Source organism: Amblyomma maculatum, chromosome 3, assembly GCF_055883805.1.
Source record: "Amblyomma maculatum isolate TAMU_Amacu chromosome 3, ASM5588380v1, whole genome shotgun sequence".
Lineage (NCBI taxonomy): Eukaryota > Metazoa > Arthropoda > Arachnida > Ixodida > Ixodidae > Amblyomma > Amblyomma maculatum.
Window position 1 is genome coordinate 33,711,412 of NC_139346.1, and position 23,189 is coordinate 33,734,600.

General features: G+C 44.9%; 1 protein-coding gene across 2 annotated transcripts in view; it reads right to left on the minus strand.

The window, feature by feature from the left end:
* Positions 1-23,189, minus strand: part of psidin (phagocyte signaling impaired) — a 96,252-nt gene that overhangs the window by 63,797 nt on the left and 9,266 nt on the right. For both annotated transcript variants that reach the window (XM_084597435.1, XM_084597434.1), the window contains exons 6-12: positions 21,976-22,087; positions 21,737-21,823; positions 17,128-17,297; positions 12,962-13,071; positions 9,082-9,147; positions 4,814-4,952; positions 1,821-1,910 (exon numbers count right to left, since the gene is read on the minus strand). In XM_084597435.1, coding sequence (XP_084453561.1) covers positions 1,821-1,910; positions 4,814-4,952; positions 9,082-9,147; positions 12,962-13,071; positions 17,128-17,297; positions 21,737-21,823; positions 21,976-22,087 — 774 coding nt within the window. The remainder of the gene's footprint in view (positions 1-1,820; positions 1,911-4,813; positions 4,953-9,081; positions 9,148-12,961; positions 13,072-17,127; positions 17,298-21,736; positions 21,824-21,975; positions 22,088-23,189) is intronic.

A 23,189-nucleotide genomic window follows, 5' to 3' on the forward strand; every position in this document is an offset into this window, starting at 1 on the left:
GGGCCCTGCCAAATAGGGTATCCCAGGCGCAGAAGTTCACATAGCTATTCAAAGGAGGAAAAGAGGTGCCGTGATTTTTCTTACACAGCGAGAACGCTGAAAAAGATAAACTTCATCTGTGGCTTGGCAAATAGTTGGCAAAGAAAAATGCAAATTCACCTGATGAAATTGATCTTTTTCTTGAGACTAACATAAAGAAAACAAAGCCCTCCTCAGAAATTAATATAGAAGCGACAAAATCTTGTTGATAACATAACCCAGTTCATACGAAGCTGTCAGCACTAAAAGTGTTCCATAAAGCTAAACTTCCATGATGTAAGGCAGGAACGATGGCCTAAGCACAGAATAAACAGGGTGTAGTAAAAGCACACGAGAATTTTCAGCTTATTTGACTTAGCAACTGCTTCGAAGAGATAAAAATGCCTCATAGCCATTGTCAGCTGAGTCACGACCACTACCTCAAGCAAAAAGAGGAGGGCTGAAAGAGATGTGAAAAGAAAGATTGAAAGAGAAGATGCAGATTGCCCACTGAAGCACTAAGCATGATGGCACCATGAACAAAAGATACCCTTGTGGCAAGGAGCGCTTCATCATAATTGGTGAACGCCCCTAAGCTCAAAGCTCCGAAGAAGAGTTTCTCTCCCAGTAAATACATTCCCACATAACATGATTTCCGGGCAGCTACATTAAGAATTTCAACAAATTCTGGTTGTACAATACAGTTCGTGACCAACTGCAGGCATGAGAACACCAAAGTGGGCCAAACATGGGGGCACGTAACATGAGGAACTGAAAGGCAGCAACAGTCACGTGCTGCGGCAGATTTTCTGTGTGTGCCTGTGCAAGAGGTGAAGCACACGTGCGCACTTGTGCCTGCCCGCCTGTCAAAGTGGTCTTTAACGCAGCTTTGATGCAAGCATCAACTCCATAGCATTTCTGCCATGCGATGCGAGACATGAGCAGTGCGAACTCCTATGATCCTATGATCCAGTTTGGCCCATGGAACCACACGTGACCCAGAGCATTCTTACTTTTTGGCCTCTTGCCCCGGGTGTGCTCGCCGCAAGCACTGCATTGCCAGTATGCCGGCAGGCAACCCATCACTGCAAGAAGGGTGCTGCTAACCTGGGTACAGTGCATTCCCGCTTCTGTGTTACAGAGGAGCTCACCTGTTGGCATGTTTTTTTATGTCGAACTATTTTGCGATCCCCTTCGAGTTCGATACATCCGGGCTGTACTGTAAAGAGCAGGACTATTACATAGGACGGCCCATATCTTGACTCCAATGTGAGTGATACCCCATCAGCAATCCGCACACACTGATTGTATGAGCCAGTGAAAGTGGCAGAGACAGAAGTCAGATCATGAGGCAAAGTGTACTATCAGACCAGTAAGTGATGTGTGCATCCTTTCCTAGGTATAGTCAACACAATCGTACTGACAGAACTGAGACCATCATGAACGCAGGAAAAGTAACCCCCATTCATAACACTAGATGCATGCTGCTTTTGAAGAAACACTGGATCATTCCAACACATGGCGCCGGTAAGCGATGCACATGCTGTCATGTGAGCATGCCATAATAGATTACTTTGAGTAAAGAAAAAATATATATAATATGGTGCACACGACTGAACCGATTAGATTGTTACCATTGCACCCTTTAGATGTCAATCAATGTCTACAGTTGGAAGGGGATCATTCCTTGTGGCAATCAAAGACTAAGCATCGCACCAGAGTTGGCTACATAGCCCTGTCAGCTCGTTTCATCACACCAGGAATGCAATTGCCAAAGAGGGTCAGCATGTCCTAGGTCGCACCTGATTCTTGCCATTGCTCGAGCAGAAGGCAGCCTGCTAGGACGGCATAGTTATCGGCTGGCTGGAAGTCTGTCGGCAGAAGGTCCGCTCCTGTGGAGAAAAATAGACATCTTGCCATCAGTTCCAACAGGAGTAACAAAGCCAACCAATCAGAGCAAGGTAAGAAATGGCTCAGGACAGATGCAGCTGGCACACAGATAATGAAGCTCACAAAGTGAATGATTTGCAGTAGCTGACAGATTCTTCAAATTAGGACTTTACTGAGGAAACATCATGCACATCAAGACTCAATAAGAAACCATCAAGACTCTGTGCAGGGTGAAAAATAAATTTTTCCACCAAACTAACACAATGCACTTTCTTGGGTTCAAATGGATTTAGCTGGCTGTCCTGGCTTGGATATGCTTGGCAAATTGTGTTCCTCAAAGTTGCGACACCAGTATAATCGCACATTCTTGGTTGTCAACATTGCAACCAAAATATAACAAATGCATGAGCCTGGGCAGACAACTGTGTCTGATGAGACATTGAGAGTGTCTACTGTGTCTCAGACAATGATGTCCACGGTTTGGAGAGACCAGGGACCGGTGTTGGCAGTGAGAGCCAGTCAGATGCACTCACTTCCACTCTCAGTTGGGCCACCACTGCCCATGAGAAAAAGACTCTGTCCTTGGCACATGTGCAGTGCACTTTCAGTGGTTATAGGTGTGCACTGTTTTGCACAAGTGCGGAAATGGTTTTGGCAGGACCCACGCCAATGTTACAAATTTTAGGTGCCAGTGATCTCACGTGGACAACTGCAGTGCAGAAAAGCTCGACCCTGGTTCTAATAAAAGATATCACCTGCAAGCAGAAACACTGGGCAATCAGAAGGTTCCTAACATCTCTCAGAGTACGGCCTGAAAAAGGTGTGGTTTGATGGATGCACCATGACCAGGTCAACACTGGATACAAGATCCCCACGATAACCCAGTGTGGATTACATATGCAAATACTTTTTTAGTCTGGCCCAGGGTCCTGAGCAAAGTAAGATTTGAGAGGCCTGCAATGTGCAAGGATTCTACCTACCAAGGTCACACACCTTGACTTTGTACCCCATATGGCTCTCAAGGACTGTTTCATGTTTCAGAAACCAACCTTGACTTGAGTCATTCAATCAGGAAAGAGAAAAAAAAAAAAAAAACGAATTTCCTCCGGCGCCTCAAGGTAGCTGTGTCGATGCTACCTCGAGTGTTAATGGATGACCGTTTTGCCAGTATAAATATGGCAGATGTCGCATTGCATAGACACTGTTCTAGGCACCGATGAAACGTTTCACAAATGCACGTGCAATGCAGGCTACTGCTTTAAGAAGATGGTATGACTAACATCCCTACTCCCTGCTGCTGTCAGCATGCACAAATTATCACGGTCAACTGCTGTCTGCAATGCCGTAGCTGCCCATCGCATGTGGTGCGGTACATTTTAAATCGCCACTAGAAACCTGGTCCCTTTGTTTGGCAGCTCAGTCGAGGAGAATGCATGTCCTGACCAATCATGAGCTCACCCTTTGTTCCACAGGTGGTGTCGAGCGGAACAAACATACAAGGTGCTACAGTACACACATAAAATGGCTTGCCCAGTGCCTCACAGCATATGTACCCCTTCAGACAGATTCAGTATACTGTTGCTGAGGAAGAAAAGTGGTTTTTCCCGTCACACGGAAAGGGACATTCATGGCTAGCAGAAGGGATTAGGCCTCTCAAGAGCTCTTACAGTGAAAACTAACCACAGCCTTTGCAACTGCAATCAGGTCTTGCCTTGCTTTTGGGGGTCTAATTCACTAGCCTTGAATACTGCACATAAAAATATAGCCCCCCCCCCTTCTCCTTTCGAACGGATGTAAGAAAGTCTGACCAATCTTTTTCGTTCTTCACTTCCATGTGACATGCTGTGTTGCCTTAATAGGGAGCTTTAGGATAGGGGGACCCTATCGGTTAGGGGGATAGGGTAATAACGGGGCGCGAGTGCGCATGCGCAGAACCCAAGCGGGCCTTGGGTTTTTGGGTCAGCGGACGACGGTCACCCTATCTCGGCGAAATAGCGTGGACCCTATCGCCGGATAGGGTCGGGGAAAATGGCGGCGTCCGGCCAAGCGGCGGCCGCTCGCCTCGGCACACATTCGTCATTACCGCTCAAGGCAAACGAAAGGCCAACGAAGCTTGTGCTATGTCTCATGATGCCCGCACCACCAAATTTACGCGATAAAACGCCCCATATTTTCTGATTGCTTCCGGATTTACCGAGCCGCTAGGCTTAGCGAGTTCGCCTCGTTTGGTTGCCATGGTGACCAGGCGTCGGAAGCGCAGAAGGTTCAAATGAGGTTTCCCGGCTCAGCCTGAATCGGTAAAGATTGGCCGATTTCGTCTTGTCTGAAGAAAAGAGTTTATATAACTGGTATTTTTAAGATCGTTTTGTACAATGGCAGCAGTTTCTTTTTAATAAAATAGCATTGTTGGCTTTTATATATTTATATGCTTTTCACGGTTTACCGTCTCGGCGCTGCAATTGACAAACGCAAGCCCCGCTCCGCTGCATCGGTAAAACCCTATTCTAAAACTCGCCGGTCGGCTCGAACGTTGCGCCACGGCACGCTATTTTCTTGGGGGCCCCAAGCCTTGGGTTCCCCTATTCTAAAACTCCCTAATCTCATTTCCATGTACCGTTTCCGCCTCCTCACGGTAGGTGTGGTTAAGGGAGGATTCAAAGATTGTCTTGCCACAGAAAATGCCGAGGAGTGTACCTGAATCCCAGCTGCACCTGTCAGGGTGGAAGTGCGGAGTGAAGTCAAAGCGCATTCGCACGTGCATGCAGCCATGTGCCCTTGACCCACGTTTCCAGCATCGCCTCATCACTGTCTCACTTGGGACATGCGCACGTTGTACACATATGAAAAAATAAAAAAAAGTAGTACTCAATCAAGGAGAAAGAGCCAAAATGAAACTTGTACGCACCGAACTGCAGGCCATGCTGGTAGCTGGTGAAGATATCCCTGGCCACATGCAGCCGGTCTTCTGGTGAGAGGTGGTGGCTGCCATTGCTCATGTAGTACCGTAGCTGGCACACGGTCAGATGCCGCTGCATTGCACTAACCTGCACAGTCAGCACATGGCAGCATGGCAACATCAGCAAGCAACCATATGGCACGTCGATAAACCAAGCAGCCGGTTCCTCTGACCACAGCTTGTATGAGCCTTGCACTGCCCATAAACTCCAACACAAAAGCAAGTAAAAGCGAATGAACAAGCAAATAACTAAAAAGAAAAAAAAAAGAAAGAAAGGGCTAGTCGTAAGCACTGCTGTGATGTGTATACTAAGGATGTACAACTGTTCAAAATTTGCAATACACACCGGATATATTCATTATTCGGCTCGTATTTGATTCAGCTAACGGATATTTGAAAGTTTCTGAACTGGTAGCAACTAAATACTGCAGACTTTCATGAACTAGCTCTGATGGAATAACAGTATGTGAACAAATTACCCAAAGGTCAAGCTGAAAGTGAAAGAAAAGCAGTTCAAAAGCGTAATCTTTGCTTTCCTTCTCCACATTCTGCTACTGACATCATCGTATGCTGCAGCAGTCCATGTGAAATTCCACAAATAGACTTTCCCACATTCTCCCCTTGCTGGATGCAAACAAGATCTCACTGAATACATGCTTACTAGAGTTGCGAGAGCACTGCACAATGAGGAAACGCAAAAGCCTGAGAGTTGTTCTGCACACGGTACATCGCACACCCCTTGTTGAACACAACCAACGTTCCGCAGAAAGCATCAGAGTTCACTGGCATTCTATAATCGGTTTACAGGAAAGGAAAGAAGCAGTATCTATCACTCGTGGAATTGCGCTGACACATCTCGTGGACAAATCTTGCCGAGACAATGTATTTTCACCGTGAGCCTATAAACATTCTTTTTGTTTGAGGCCTACTGACATGTCGCTGATATATTGATCAGTGTTGCTGGAAACAGGCTTCACTTACCTACATACTTCGACAGGTGAAATTAAATTAAAGGTGAAATGTCCATTACTTCTGGTGCAATGAGAAAGCCAGAACTGTGAAGTGAACAGTTTTCGCTTCAAAGAGGACTGCCATTTCTTTGCCCTCATGGCCTTGGTGTAGGAATATGCATCCATCGCACTTCCCTGCTATGTCATTGCGTAATGAATGAAAAGCTCGCCTCAGAAGGGCACGATTTAATTGTACTCTTCAAGGATAAGTGCGCCCTGTGCCTTTGCATAGCAGCCCTTGAAACAACTGCAGGGTAACACGTTGTGCCGCTACAAGATGCATTACAGCAGTCAAAGATGGCCAGACATCAGTGCCACACACACTACCTGTGGAGGACAGAAAGGTGCACGGCTCCTAGTGTTCATTAAATGATACACAGCCGAAGGACCGAGATACAAGAGGCACACGGCTACCTTTGATGGGCACTTTCGAAGCACATGGAGCAGGATGGAAACCAACAACTTCTGTTCGATGCAGTGAGATTAAAGGTGCAGTTGGATAAAAAATAAAAACACAACAGTCGCATCTTGAAATAGGCCAATTTGAGCGTGTGCGTGTTTATGCTCTTAGTGTTCAACTCACTTCATACATAGGCTTCCAAAGCACCGTCGAGCGGCGCTGCTGCTCCTGACAGGGAGTGCCATCTCTGACAGAAAAATAGAAACTGGGGATACACGCGGCGGCACCACCTAGATATCCCGCGCAAGTTTTCTCCTTTCGCTCGCTCGCTTCCGCGCATGTGCAGACGTCTCGCACTGCTTTGTCGCACTGACAGAAAAGCACACACTGGACGGCGCCGGCTCAGCTCGCTGCCTTCACGGCGTGCGCCGTGCGCTTTCTCTCGCACGAGCACGCACCTTGACGCGCCCCCGCAGGCGCACCGCGACATGCCACCTGCATTCCGTCTTGATTGGGCAACCTGATGCGTATTTTCATGAAGGATACTTAATTATAGGCGGGAAACTTTTTATTCACGTCTGCACTGTAGAGCAGACAACAGACGGGGATGAGTAAATATTGATTGTGAATGCGTCCCACGTTAGCAAAAACGTAGGAAATGCATCTCGAGTTATGTCCACTATGTAATTATATTGTTGTACATAATATGTTTAAAAACTCTAAAGTATCATCAATACTGTGAAATAAAGTGGCCCGCTCGTTGACCATCGTTTTGGCCTGTAGCATGCGATCTATATACGGATTTGTATTTTTATTATTACGACGGTTGGTTTGTCGGGTTTAACATCCCAAAGCAACTCAGGCTATGAGAATCGCCGTAGTGGAGGACTCCGGATATTTCGGCCACCTGAGGTTCTTTAATGTGCACTGACATCGCACAGCACACGGGCGCCTTGCTTTTCGCCTCCACCAAAAAGCGGCCGCCGAGGCCGGGATTCGATCCCGCGTCCTTGGGAACAGTAGTTGAGCGCCGTAACCACTGCGCCACCCCGGCGGGGTTATTATTATTACGACGTTACCAAAGGAAATCTTGCAGTAGAAGAATAAGTATATTGTCCGAAGGAGGTGTTTCTTCAAAGACAAGAACGCTAGCAATCTCATAAGCACATGCGTGCTCCGTGCGCTGCACGCTACATAACCGGCTCGCTGGCTCGGAAGGCAGGTGAAATCTAAGCTTGTACTACATAGTGTTTTATTTCAATTCTTATTAAATGGTTGTGCTTCATTTATGATAATATTTGGTTTGCACTCACGAACCCTGTGACGCGAATGGGGTGCTTCGTGCGAGTAGTGTCAGTCGAGCCATAGTTAAGATCCCTTTTTTTACTGCACTTTCGACGTATCTTCGTTATTAATAATAATAATAATAATAATAATAATAATAATAATAATAATAATAGGTTCACTTATTGGCCAATTTGCAAAAATCTGTAAAAGCGTCTCAGAAGGCATGTTTTCCAACGCCGCCCCGACCCTCGAAAAAAAAAAAAAGGCCTCGTTCCTAGATATTTTCTTGGTCAATCTAAAAATGAAAAGGCACCTGTGGACACTTAGGGCACATTCACACATCAGTCTCGATCGTGGACGTCGCATCTGTTGTTTTGGTTGCTTTCAGAGCACCCACAAAGCAGGGAGAGAGCACAGAAAATCGGTAAAACTAGACAAACGGGGAGCGAAGAGCAGGATAATCTTCCATCCTCTTCACTTTTTATGCATGGTGTTAAACCACTGTACTTTTTTGATGCCTCTCCAAGCCGTCTTTGTAAACTGTCAACATTTCTGAGTTTACGAAGAAAGGGGAAATTGGCTCTTTTCATTTCCACAAAGAACGCAAGACTTCTCAGAACGCTGTCATGCGGTTGGAAAACAGGTCTTGCGGACACGCTTCTAAAGAAATCTGCAAAGTTTCACACGTGAGCCTCGTCTTTTGGTGCTTCGCCTACTATTGTGGGTTCCCATGATACAACGCTACTTAGTACACCTGTTTCGCATCAGTGGAAGCGTTTTTGTATCGCCAAATAACCGCCAGGCGCAACGCGATCGCCGCGCTTGCACAGGAAGCTAGCGGAGCGTCTGCTCCGGCGAAGCCCCATTGTTTCACATTTCGCCACCACGCCAGGATTGCGGCGCTGCCGTCACGCGGCGAAACTTGAGCTTGGGTTCCCTATAGTGCAATAAATGGTTTAGTATTTGCAATTATCCCATCCTTGGGAGGCTATTTCCTTCATTAGGTTTATGCTACATACCTATATCTGCACACAGCCAGCATCCCATATATTTTGTGGAAACTTCTGTTAAGACTACCTTTTGAAAAGATAAACAAGTTTTCTGGTCAATTCAATTTCGTCTTATAGAAAGTCTATAGTACTGTTGCACGGTCACTGGATGTCCTGCTGTACGGTCACTGGAGAAAGACAAACTAATCCCCAATGCAGTGATTCAAGAGCTCCCCCCCCTGCTGCCCTCCAAAAAATATATTACCGAGGACACATTACTAACGCTTGTTCAACAAACACAATAGTAGAGACACTATTTCCTGAAACCTGCACTAAACAGATGCCTCTTTTGAAACAAAAAAAAAAGGTAGAGTGGGTGTAGTAAGCCACTTCAGTAGATGTGAAGCAGCCCTCCACTAATGACAGACTTAGCTCCCGAAGGGCCCAGTGTAGCGACAGATGGTGTGGTAGAGGAAAAAGTAGCCCAGAAACCTCTCATGAGTGGCCATTGATGGGCTGGCTGGCACTTACGTCGGGAGGCCTTTTCCAGTCCTCGGGCAGGGATGCTTTCAGTGAGTCTTCCATCCTGTCGACCAGCTGCGAGGAGAACAGATGGTGTGACATCGCCAACTAGCACAACACACAAGGCTGGGCAGAAGGAGAAATCTGAGACTAGCTATCTGGGGTGGTGAGTGAGACAGCACTGAACAGTGTCAGCCCTAACCAATCCACACAGGGGTGGAAGCAGGCTTGAACATTTTACAGCAGCTTTGGGGCAATAAAATGAGTTTTAGAGCATTCTAATATGTTTTGGAACATGTCTGTACGGTCAAACGACTTTAAAATTGCGATTTTCTATTCCTTAAGACCACTAAACCTCCATTCGATCTCTTTTTACTCAAGACGGAATGCTCTGCTGAATACGCACACATCTCTGAGAAGGCTCTGTTGGTACATTGTCAAAAGTATTGTCAAAAGATGCGCAGATGTTTAAAATAACACAGCTGACCTTGGGAACAATTAAAAACAGACTAGCAGCAAATGGAAAGCTTGCTTCAGCACTTCATAACTGAAGTTTTACACAAAGCTTTTTCCCATTTTGACTTGACAGATTCGGACTATTACTGCAGTCTATCACGTTGATGACTTGAAGCACTGTCACTAGTTTGGAGCAGCATCAATGAGCAGCACATTTCTGCTCTCTATTTTGTGCATATCCTCTTTGATCCTGCAGCTGTGCTGATACCTTCCTGGGAACTGGTCAGTAGTGCCTTCAGTGAGGATAGACGGCAATGAAGGGTAGGCAGCCTTTTCCTTCTTCAGCTTCATTACAACAACTGCCTTCAGCCAGTGGCTTCTTACATTTATTACTAGCGCGGTATTAGAACTTCCTTAATCCCAACATGTTAAAAATAGCACTCTGTACAGTATTCTAACATCCTTGAGAAGGTAGACACGCTTGTTATTGACAAAAAGGCTCATGGCGAAGTACCTGCTTGTTTTCACGGCAGAAGCATAAAGGCTCGCAGTAGTTTGTGATAGTACCTGTTCCGCTCACTACTCTTTCAACTAGCGATTCAAAAAAGTTAGGTGGATGAGGTGCTATGCCACAAGCAGAGAGAATAATAGAGCAATTAATTTCTTCCAATCACTTGTGGCCTGTTTTAAATGTACTTGCAAACAAATATTATGCTTAGTACACATGTTATACCTCTGCCACCTGTGTGCTGCCACCACTTTGACTATACTAGCAACACCCCAGCCTGAATACACAGCTCACAGCATGACACCGGCCGGCTGCACTGCTCACGGTGGCTCAAGAGGGACACGGGTCTTCTCAGAACTAATTTTGTTATTGACTGCCCAAATTTGATAAGACTTCGCAGGATTGTAAAGTTGTTTTTCTGCTAATTCCAAATATGCAAAAAATTTTCCTTCTAGGACAATTAGTTCTAAAGCTATTAGAGAATTATCACTATTGTCTGCTCAAACAAAAGGGGGAAAAAAAGCTCATCAGAAATTAATTTTTAATAGACAGGTAGATATACTATAAAGTGTAAGGAATGCAAAAAAAAGCTTATCAGAAATTAATTTTTAATAGACAGGTAGATATACTATAAAGTGTAAGGAATGCAATGTTGGAATACACTCTTTATCTTCACTTGTAAAATTATTGTATTTTATCTTGAAATTCTTATACATGCCCGACAACTTTTTCCAGCTATACAGCCAAGGCTATGGGGGAAGGGCTTTCATCATTGTGTTACTACACGATGTAGTTCTGGCACATCCGGTATGGTTTCGGTTTGAGTTCTACTTTCAATTCAAATTGTAGTGTTCAAGCCGCCAATGATGCAGAAATGTCTTTTTTTAGAATGGTTAAGGCCCAAGTGAATGTAAACTTGTGATTAATGAATAGTACTAATCACGCGCTTTGCACATTGCAGAAACTAGCGTGTTGTGAAAGCGTACAGGAGGTAGGCACAGCCAGAAGCAGCCGACTCACTCTTTAGGAGATTCCCAACAGATGGCGCAGCCATCCCCTTTTGCTCGACGTACTGTAGTGATTTTAAAATGCACGACACTAACGTTGTACACACTTCTGTTGTAGGACAACCGTGATGTAATAATGCCAATGCTTCCGTAACCTTATCATATTCTAGAAGTTTACGAAGGGACTATACTCAGCTGTGCAGTCAGCTGATGGGTCTCGGCTCTGTAGCTTTGGCTGCATAGGCAGAAAAAGTTGTCCAGGAATATAGTTGCCATGGCTGTGAGTTCAAAGGTCAGTGGGCTGCTAAATCTCTAATATTAGTTCAATTTTAAAAGTATTTCCAGCATTGCATTCCTTAAGCTTTATAGTATCTACCTATATATTAAAAATCAATTTCTCATGAGCTCTATTTTCCCTACTGTTTGAGCAAACAATAGCAATAATTTTGTAATACCCCTAGAACTAATTACCCTAGAAGGAAACTTTTTGCATATTTGAAATCAGCAGAAGAAAACTACACAATTATGCGAGGTTTTATAAAATTCGGGGAATAAATAACAAAGCTAGTTTTAAGACCTATGTCCCCCTTAATGGGACTGGACTGATTTGCATTTTTGTGGGCATACAATGTGTTATTGGGTGGAAAAAAACCCGTGTTCCACTAAATTTGACAGCAAATATGGAGGCAGTCAGTTTTGAGCAGCTTTGGTGTAATATTTGTGCTTTGGAGCAGGATGGAGCAGATAAATCAGTCTGGAGCAAAATGGAGCAAACAAACCAGCACTTCCACACCTTGTCCACAGCCATCACTAAGGACAGAACACTGGAATTGCCTCGAATTTTTTTTGTCGCAGTGGAAAGATTGATGTCTAAAATGTTTGATTCAATAACGGTTTTGGAAGAAACGCTGTAGAAAATTTTTACCGAGAATTTTTGATCACTGTATGCTCCCATTTTATGTAGTCCGATACTGAAAACCATGAGCAGCGACCGTGATGACGACTGGTGGTCGACAAAAAAAGACACACCAAAAACAAATATTTCACTTTTCAGACAGTAATCAGACATTTTTTGCGTAGAGTAACGTCATTTTCAGTTTCACACTCAATGCTGTTACGGCACAATAACGCACGCCTTGTCGACGAAAGTTTTAGTGGGCACTACCACCTAGTCACTCATGAAATTCAAAACACTGTGGCGCCACCTAGTGGCAAAACCTGAATGCATGCCTCTCGCTATACGAAAGGAGGGGTGGTTTTTATTTAAGGACGCACTGGAGAGAGTGCAAAACATAATAAATTATGACAAGTACTCCTAAAAGAAAAAAGAATGGTGTGCAGTTTTGAAAATCAGAGATATTTTTAGTCAAGTGGCATACTAGAGTGAAAGTAATAGGGTTACTAGAGTGAAAGTAATAGGGTTTCTCCGCTAGATAGTGCTTCAGTTGTTTTTATGCGATTTTCAAAGGCAAATTAAAAGTGTAAAGCCTGTTTTCTTTGATATTGTAGTGCTCGACCTGTACTATATGAGGCAAGATCATTTTATCTCCCCCATAATCTCATGACATATTTTGGCCAGTGTTCTGTCCCTTTAAAAACCAGAGCAGCAGTTTTTAGGAGGTGTAGTTTTTAGCCAGGAACTATGGAAGCCTTCATGGTTGTGAAACACTTGTCATGCACACTCCCGAAAATGTAAAAAAACTGCACCTACGTGTCAGAGAAAAAAGAACGGTAAACAACTACAGGCTTTGTGCAGAAGTGAATTCATTAACACATTGTTACTCTCCCTAAATACCTTGAATGCCATGAATATACTTGAAATCAAAGAAAAGAGAACAGAGGACAGACAGCAGTGCACCCTATGGCAATTTCAGGGAGTCAAGAGAGTCATTCTGCCAATGATCAGACGACCACCTGCCTTGGCAATGTCTTCACTGGAGAAAGCACACAGGCTGAGGAGGTAGGACAGGTCGAGTAGACAGGAGGGCTTGTGGCCTGTCCTTGTGAAGAAGTCCATCAGGAGGTCAGCTGAGGGAGGCGGGCATGCACCAAAGGGGGATGAAAAAAATACATGACGGTAGAGATCCACACAAAGAGAAGAGAAGATGCTGACTGGTGGCCGCTTTCATGTCTTCAATTCTCCTTCCTATAAAGCTTGTCTTACACAAACTGCCTTCTTGCAGCATGCAGCTGCAAGGATTACATATTCTAACTCCATGGACGGACCACTCTGAAGCATTTGAAGCAGCTTTTTTTCGAAACGAGCCAAGTCTACCTTGCAAGAAACCAAGCAAAATGCAGAAGTTTCTTTATCCACAGCAACATATTGGAAGCTTTACACTGATGGACTGGTAGTTATAAGGACCATTTAATTTTGATCGTTTTTCAAAAGAAAGATATCCAGACCTACTGACAATTGCTGCTGGACTTCACGTAATTTTGGTGCCTGGATTTGGCTTCTCTGGGAAAAAAAAGTAAATAAAGAAAAAAAAATGCTTTCCTTGTTCTATAACCATAAGAAATGCCTTAGAACTGCAGAGGCTTCTTGCTTATTGTCACACCAATGGAATTTTCACTAAGTGGCAAAATATAGGAGAGGATAAAGGTACAACATTTTGCTTATGGGTGCTTTTCTGAACTGAAACTTTTTGCAACTTTCTTTTGCCTGATAACCGTGAGTCTGCGATACCCTACCTGTAGACAGACACAATTAAAGAAAAAAGTAGCTTCTGCTGCTTACAGGACCTTGAAGGATGCTCCTGCAGACAACGGCATCCACTAATAATTGCGATGTCACGGTTAGTCCCCGAAGTCCCGCTAGCGTGGCAGGTGTGGCAGAAAAATAGGGTTCACCACAGCTTAATCTAGTCCGCTTAGCCAAAGATTATTGCAACATCTTTATCTGGCCTTGAATAAAGTCTTTTACTCTCTTGGATTAACCGTGGAGCAATCAAAATCCGTTGATGCCACTGGAGAGGTATCTGCCATATTTTTCTTGGTTGCAACCAACTATATAAAAGAAGTGTACCAAATAGCTCACTAACTTTCTATGCACAGGAAAGTCTGACTGAATTTCATCTCACTAGACTCTGGCTATTATGAAGCACATCCCCATGGATAGAGCACAGGAGGTGCACAAAACTGCTCTAGGCACAAGCCTGAGCAAAAGTCTGTCATCACACGAAAGCATGGCATTCCCTTCCTCCTCTGCTGCGTTTTGCACCCAACCGCACTCCGCGTTCCCCATTGTCGACTGGTTTTACAAAGTCTCTGTATAATACCCAGTATTGCCAGCAGGCGTCTGAGGCCATGCAACCAACACAGCTGACCTTCCTGCTCTCCTAGACCACACAAGGACAGTGACTGCACGAGTGGTGCTATGAGATGCCAAACTCAAGGATGCAGTGTGCGATCCAATTGTACATCAAAGGTTCTGCCAAATAACTTTAAGTACAGTAGGCTCTCACAAAGACAAATTTCGGCCAAGAGGAATTCTCACATAAGATAAACAACTATACCATTTGGCTGGTCTAATAGGATTCCATGCAAAGTATGATCCACGCAAGAAAAACATTTTTGTGTATCCATTCGTCAAGAACTTTTTCCGCAATTGCGAACCGAACCACAGTTAATTCCAAACAACGGCATTCATGGGGCATTCACACAGCATTGTCAAAGGAAGAAAAAGAAAGAAAAATGCACAAATTGCTTATGTGTATGAATGCGCATCGTCACAAGATAGCTTCCATGCACCTTCGTATAAAGCTGTCGAAACACCACTCGGCAGAAATGCGCTTTTTTGGAGCTAAGCTTGCTTGTAAGCATGGAAAAGAGAAGCCACCATTGCACCTGTGCTGGCTCCAAGATCCCCATGGTAGGGTGCTAGTGTCACTCACATGCATCGTGCGCCAATGTGCCAACAAGCCCCTGTCCAAAAGAGGACAGGGGCTTCCCCGCACTCCACTTATCTGGCAGTCAAGGTAGGTGCGCTATGGATGCCATCAGTGATGGCCGAAGCCTAAAGAGTGGGCTAACAAGAGATGGAGCTCTAAAACACTCACAATTAGTAGCTGCGGCAAGATACAGTGAAAAAAAAAAAAAAGAAATGAAGCAAGACCAGTGCAAGTAAAATGACATGACCTCATTCCATGCCATTAGTCTTGGCCTCCCTTCATGCATAGTGTAATAAATGCTCTACCTGCTCTACCTGCAACTACCCTCTTCCTTAAAAGCTATCTTATTCACTGTTTTCATGTTTTCATGGTCACACCCTAGCATGCTCACCCATCTTCCTTAGGGGCACTTTGGGATGAACTCAAGTCCAAGAAGCTTCGTGGTCCCTTCAAGTTCGTCTTAAAGGCTGCATACTGAGTTTGATGTGGACATGACAGACCAAGAGACAATGTGCAGCCTCTGGACATGATACCTTTGGCGACATGAAATGGACATTAAGGACAACTCCTGCCCCGCCGGGGTGGCGCAGCGGTTACGGCCCTTGATTACTGTTCCCAAGGACGCGGGATCGAATCCCGGCCTCGGCGGCTGCTTTTCGGTGGAGGCGAAAAGCAAGGCGCCCGTGTGCTGTGCGATGTCAGTGCACGTTAAAGAACCCCAGGCGGTCAACATTTCCGGAGTCCTCCACTACGGCGTCTCTCATAGCCTGAGTCGCTTTGGTACGTTAAATGCCACAAACCAAACCAAAACATTAAGGACAACTCGCTCCAATTATTGTCTCAAGTGAAAATGGATTCTCTGGAGCATTAAGACCATGTTGACCGGCATTCAGCACTGAGACTGTTCGAATTTTGCCTGCCTTCACCCAGTTCAAATATGTGACCTCACCACAGTGGTGCAATGGTTAAGGAGACTGACTACGATGACAGTGGAGGCGAAATGCAGCGGCATGCATATGCTGTGCTATGTCAGTGTATGTTAAAGAACACCAAGTGGTGAAAATATCTGGAGTCCTCCACTACGGCGTCGCTCATAGCCCGAGTTGCTTTGAGATGTTAAACCCTAAAAAACGAAACCAAACCAAATCAAGCTAAATGTGACATTCTTAGCAAAAAGGATGCGTTATAATTTTTCTGAAATGAATGGTGGCATAGCCCAACCTCTAGGATTCGTGGCAAAAAAAAAAAAAAAAAAAAAATGCAGCCAATGAATGCACACTTGCAATGTGTGCCAGTGATGATAGCACCTGTATTTCATGTTTTCATCTCTTCTAGCTCCCAAAATGCTGTTATCAGCAAGAATAGTCTCTCTGAGATTAGATTAGAATGAAGTCAACTTCAATTTGCCCTCAATGATACTTTTAAGTGGACCATGAAGAGATATCTCCCCTAGGATTAAAAATTTGCATTAACAATCAATATTCCATCATTTGCCTTTGTAATGAAAAAATTTTTAAGTTAGTTCCACAAACCTTGAAAGTGTCAGTGATGATGTTCTTCCTCTGTCCCTCAACTCAGCACATGCCGATGCAAAGAAAAATTTTTGTAACAAACAAAATAAAAAGACAGGTCCCAGCAGTCCGCTGGAGCTACTGGGTCACGCCTAATGAGAAGATGCACCCAGACTGCCCACTTAGCGTTAGTGGACATATGCTGATAAGAATGTGTGCTGAGCTGTCACCCTAATCGGCTGTGAGCAGTTGCGGGGAGCAATTTTTAAAAATAATTCATAAATTATAGGGTCCATGCAGAGTGTTCACATTTCACTCGAACACTCAAAAGGCTACCCCCGGAGATTTGCTAGTTTAAAGATTAGCAGAAACCTCCAAGGTGGAGTACATTTGCAATAAGAGAGTGATTACTCATCGGCATCAACCTAAGCGCAACCACACGGCTATGAAGGAAAGCTATGCAGCTTTCTCAGAAACTCAGTATAGTTAAATGGAAATTCGTACTGGTCCGGGGTTCAACCCAGGAACACTGTCTCTGCTGGGTAGTCACTCTATGAGCTGAACTACCAGCACGAATCTGTTGCATTAATATGAGTCTATAAATATTTTTTTCTGGGTCCCCTAGCAGCTAGTGTGCTATGCATAGGCACAACCGGCAGAAAAGAGGTGCTCCTTCTTACCGAGGACGTCCGGGTCAGCTTTCTCCCGGACCATGACGGCAACGTGTGCCATGGACGTGCCTCGCATCAAGCCGCCCTTCTTGCAGCTCTCCCTGAGGGAGTCGATGAAGGCCAGGGCCATCGCATATGTGTGATCAACCGCTGGGCTCAGCTGCCCACTGCCATCCTCGCTGTAAATGCCACATCAAAACACAGAAGAGTGGTGTAACAGCCAAGAGAAGCCAGCCCTGTGCAATGCAGGTTTCAGAATAGGACAACCTGTTCTGGGAGCAAATTAGATTAGGGCATGCCATCCTCAAGGAATGAAACAGACCAGCTCACTATATCGGAACCTGAACTCGATAGGAACTAAAAGCAACCTGTATTCCATTGAACACCGGCACTGTTGTCATGGCTGCAAGGCCAACAAGTTCTTGCAAGAAAAAAGAAAAACTTTATACATTGAAAGCTCACTGATTCGAACTTCAGCGGGCCCAAAATAATATCTGGTTTATTGAATGACCTAGTAAAATCCAACAAAACCCACTTGTGCCACGGTACATTTATTCAACAAAAGACTGAGCTATGGTCACTTATTTTTGTGTTGAGGACAGCAAGAAAGCATCTATTATGAGCATCTCCATCAATGCTTTATTTATTATGTGCACATTGTCAAAGTCCTCAAAGCAGAACCGCGCTAAAATGGTAAGGGCCTCTCCGGAATTTTTTATGATGCGACACAATAGCGGCAATGCCCTCTTACCAAAAGCTTCATCAGGAGTGAGGAGGCTTTATACTGTGCAAAGTGCAAATAGCACTTGAGACAGCCACACAATTGCAGTGCGAGGGAAGAATCGCATGGATGGAAGGAAGGGAAACGCGTAGTGCTGCAGATCAGCGTCTAAAATGGAACACAATTAGACTTGGTTAGCTGGTTCATAAATGCAAAATGAAACTATGTGGTCGGCATATTCTCGGAGACGAGCTTCGTCACATTTGCCACTGCATAATCAACTTTGCAACACAAAGTTCAGTTTTGACAAGTCATATTTTCAAGATCACTTATCATGCTGATCATATCCGTTTGAATTAACTGTAGGGATCAAACTAGCCAGCATCTGAGCAACATACATACATGGGTGTTGGCCACAGAAAGCATTGAGAGTTTGAGTTATCCGATTTCCAAATATGAGGCTGAACTAATAAGGTTTTGCTGTAGATATGCAAGTCTCAGACGTCATGGGAAGAGGGAGAAAGCAGCTGCCCCATAGTGGTCAAGCCAGTCATGGCAGGTGTCTGGCATTGCAGACAGTTTCATGTGGTTTCGCATACTCTCCTCGTTTTGGAGGCACACACTCTGTGGCTAAGCCATCCTATTGTGGGGGCATTTCTCTGGCCATGTGACAAGCACCACGCTGCCTAGTTGTGGCAGCACATAGTTAGAATTATCCGTGGTGGAATCAACTCTAACTCAAATCAATGGGCTTTCTTACACATAGACTTTATGGAAGCTTTTCGCATCAAGTAGCCCAATTCAAATTGTCCAAACATTCAAATTACTCAACATTCTCTGCAGGCAAGGTGCAATTTTAGGTTAACAAGCTTTTATTATATGTATTTTCTCCTTTTGTGTGCCGATATAATACACTGCAAGGAGTGATACGTGATGACAGTAAAACAAGCAGAAGCTAATTGCAAAAGGCCTGCTCGCACACATCTGCCTTGAGAAAGGCTCAAAGGTGCACTGGGCACCCCTACTCGGCTTACGGTCTGTAAACACTATCGTAACTAAGTAAAAGAAAACTGGCTAAAGCGGGAAACAAAGTAGTTAAACAGTCAGCATGAGTCAGCAGCTGCTCCGTACTGATGCTGTGGCCCTCCTAGCATAGGCCTGGCCAGAGACAGCATACGCGAAACTGGAGATCTGCCTTCTATGCACTGTCACTGGTGCTGCTCACGACACAGCTGCGTGGTCTAGGTCATCTGCTACATCTGAGCTTTGCTACGCCACCAATCAGCTTCTTGCTAGGTGATGAAAAATAGTTTTGCCTCCAAATTGCAGCCACTTGCTTGGGTGATTCAGAGGTCGATACAAAGCTAGGAGTGGGACAGCAAGTTGGACAGCGAGGCCTGAGTGCCATAAATGTTCGAAGGCACTTACATCAGCAAAAACATCCCTTGTGAGCATGACGCAGTGCCAATAGTGATGGGTGAGAGCAACAAGAGATAAAGCCACAGCGTTCAGACTTTTCGATTTGTTGTTCTATTCTTTCATCTTTGTGTAGGTGACAGCGTCCGACCATTTTCTGGCACTACTTCTTTGTCTTATCACCCGCCTATCTCCATTCTGCTGTATTATTTTATTTTCCTGGCCATCTTGATCATTGCTCTCTGACAAAGCTCGTGCATGCGATGGCTTGGGGTATCCTCTGTATAATGTGAAATGCAAGAAAAGTTTAAAAAAAAAAATCCCTCACTGCTGGATGGCAGTGTTCACAACATGCTGTGGGATAGCGAAAGCTTCGTGCATTAGAAATACAGGCACCAAGCTGCCATTGCTGGCGTATGGTGATAGTGCTGAGTGTATGTCCCTGCAACCACCAGGACCTGAACGAAATGGGTCATAAGTACAAGGTCTGTTCCGAAAGTAGTAGGACTCATTTAAAAACAAAACATTTGTTCAGGAGAATAGTACAAACAATTAGAATTTTTCAAAGTATCCCACTTCCGTGTCTACACACTGCTGCCAATGAGTTTTCCAGTTTTCACACGTCTCCAGGAATGCCTGGACAGGAATACTGTTTAGCTCCCTCGTCACAGCCTGTTGAACCTCCTCTACCGATCCGTGATGCTTCCCCTTGAGCGTCGATTTTATTCTAAGGAATAGAAAAAGTCTGAAGGGGCCAAGTCAGGGCTGTGGGGGGCTGAGGCAGCGTTGTCACCTTGTGCTAGGCAAGATACTGCACTATGCGGAACACTGTGTGGCTTGGCGCGTTGTCATGGTACAGCCGCCAATTGCTGGCGATGGCTGGGCGGACACGAACAATGCGTTTTCGCGGTCTTTTGAGGACTTCCACGTAAAAACCTGCATTAACTATTTGTCCAAGTGGATGACTTTACTGAAAAAAGCAAATGAGTATGAACTTTTGCTTGGATTTGCTCATTCGCGCTGTCTGTCCAAAAAATCGGGGTCCTCATTCACATGATGAAGATCCCGGCAGATCACTTTCCGGTTGGCCTTTTGCTCCTCGATAACACTCGCGGCCCAAAGTTCGCGCACACTTTCCTCATGACTAAGCTTTCTGTCCCAATCTCAAGAACTTGGGTTTGAGGAGTGCTCAAGTTATCAGCAATCATTCTGATACTCATGCTACGATCACTGTTCAGTAAATTTTGCACTCGCAACACATTTCCGTTCGTCTTGCTGGTCGAAGGGCGTCCGGAGCGATCGTCGTCTTCCACTCTTTCCCTACCTTCTCGGAACAGCTTGTGCCACTCAAAAACACCTGATCTGCCCATGGCAGCATCACTGTAGGCCTGCTTAACCATGTTGTGGGTATCTTTGCCCGTTTTGCCAAACTTTACACAAAATTTGATCGCGCATCGCTAATCCAGTAAACGCTCCATGATTCTCCGTGATGAGGTGTTTCGACAGGGGTTCACAGTACAAGCGACCTGCGCTCTTCAGCAGCCAAAAGCCGACTGCCAATTTTTCCCAGCACGCCCAATATCCTGCTTCACTGATCCTCCGCAAGCAGACCGCCTTTCGTCCGCCTGTTCGCCAGAAAAAAAAACCTGTCCTACTACTTTCAGAACAGGCCCTGTATACATCCTACCTCTCTATCCTATCTAACTCTCTTTCTGTAAATGGACACCCTTTGCAGAAAAAAAAAAAAGACTTGAACGTAGCAGATCGATGTCATTGCATCTCTTCAGTAGTGGAAGGCAGACAATGGAGTACCAGCCTTAGCAAAACAGCAGCTGCGCACTTGATTTTGTCTTGTTTCACAGCCTGACTATACCCACTGCATGGCGAAGGCCTCTCCCATATTTCTTCAATTAACCCGGTTCTGTGCTAGCTGCATACAGTTGACCCCTGCGAACTTCTTAACCTCATCTGCCCACCTAACTTTCAGCCGCCCCCTGCTACGCTTTCCTTCCCTTGGAATCCAGTTTGTTACCCTAAGCGACCATCGGTTATCTTCTCTTCGCATTACATGCCCTGCCTATGCCCATTTCTTCCTCTTGGTTTGCACTAGAATGCCAGCAACTTGAGTTATTTCTCTGACCCACTCTGCACGCTTCTTATCTCTTAATGTTACCCCTACCATTTTTCGTTCCATGGCCCTCTGCGTTGTCCTCAACTTAAGTAGCAGAACCCTCTTGGCTAGCCTCCACGTTTCAGCCCCATAGGTGAGTACAGGTAAGATGCAACTGTTGTATACTTTCCTCTTCAGCGATACCGGTAAGCTGCTAGTCATAATCTGGGAGTGCTTGCCAAATGCGCTCCATCTCAATCTTATTCTTCTTGCTTCATCTGCATTTTGCTTAACACTGTTGTTTGTGACTGAACTGCAGGCGATTATGACATCTACTCATGCGTCCCACCTAAGGGCACTGAATGACTCACCTGGTGTCACCTCTGGGTGTCCAGCCAGAGGCCTGCAGCTTCTCCACACTGTCCAGGTACTGCTCGTAGTACTGCCAGTTGTCAGGACTACAGAGAGAAAAAAAGCGGACAAAAAGATCCTTGACCTCAACTAGTCTTGCTTGAGGACTTTGACGGTTCCACCTCTGTGAGCTGCCTCAGAGAGCGAATGGAACAAAGCTCTAAAGTGAGTGTGAGTGTGAGTGTGAGCTTTAGTGCACCTGTTGAGTAGCAGGGACTTGCAGACCGAGTTGACCTGATCCCACTTTCCCAGCTTGGACAGCAGCTCCACCTTGCGTTGGGGCACGAAATCCAGGTACGAAGTGAGACAGTCTGCAACAATTCAAGACCACCTTCCTTTTTAATGCTACCTGGTAGGTGCTCGCACTGCGACGACTGCAGACATCAATCAAAAAGCAATGCCAGAGATAAGATGCCGAAATAACCATTACAGCATCGTCAAAGAAAAGCACAGAACCCGAAGGCAGGCACAAGGAATGTATTGGTACAAGAAGGGTTCAGTTAAGTTTTCTTTGATTTCACTTGGTATCAAAGGAAAGTGTATGACAACAGTTACCGTATAAACCGAAATATAGGTCGAGATTTGTTCTAAAAAAAGCAAGCCAAAGTCACCCCTCCTTTTTTATATATAGCGACCTTTAGCAGGATTTAAAGCGCAGTCTGGCAACAAGTGGCGTGCCTGCTCGTTAATGGACAGCCAAAACTGTATTCACATCGTGCAGTTGCTGGCATTTTGTTTTTCAGTCCCAAAAACACTTATTTATTTATTTATTTATTTATTTATTTATTTATTTATTTATTTATTTGAAAATACCTTACAGGCCCATTAGGCATTGTGTAAGGGGAACATAAAATCTATACAGTGCAATATATACATAAAATGTAAGGAAACAGGCAAAAAATACAAAGGTAATTAATATATGAACAAACAAAATAGTATGACGCGGAAATTATTATATCATTAAGAAAAAGAAATACCCGACACAGATTAAAGCACAATGGTACACACACAGATTAAGCACAATAAACAGCAAGCGGCACACAGTGCCCCGAATGGCGCTTAAAAACAAGCATGCGCTCTTTTGTTTGACCTATGCGAGTATAAAATGCCTCTTTGGCAATGAATAATGGCATGCAGAAGCAGTTTTCAGTGCCTTTACTGAAAAAAATGATGTTCGCCAAAGCGAAAGGCAACATGGCCGCTCTCAGCAACAGTTCGGCGGTATGGCATGTGGTGCAGCGGACAACATCAGCTGAAATGCTGCGTAAGCAACACGCTTGACAGAACTAGATAACACAATCTGGGAGGTGGCGAGCAGCAAAGAGTCCTTTTCAGACGACGCTGCTGAGATCGTTTAGAAGTTTGGCGTGAGATCATAGCTCCGGTAATACAGGGACACAGGCGATGTAAACA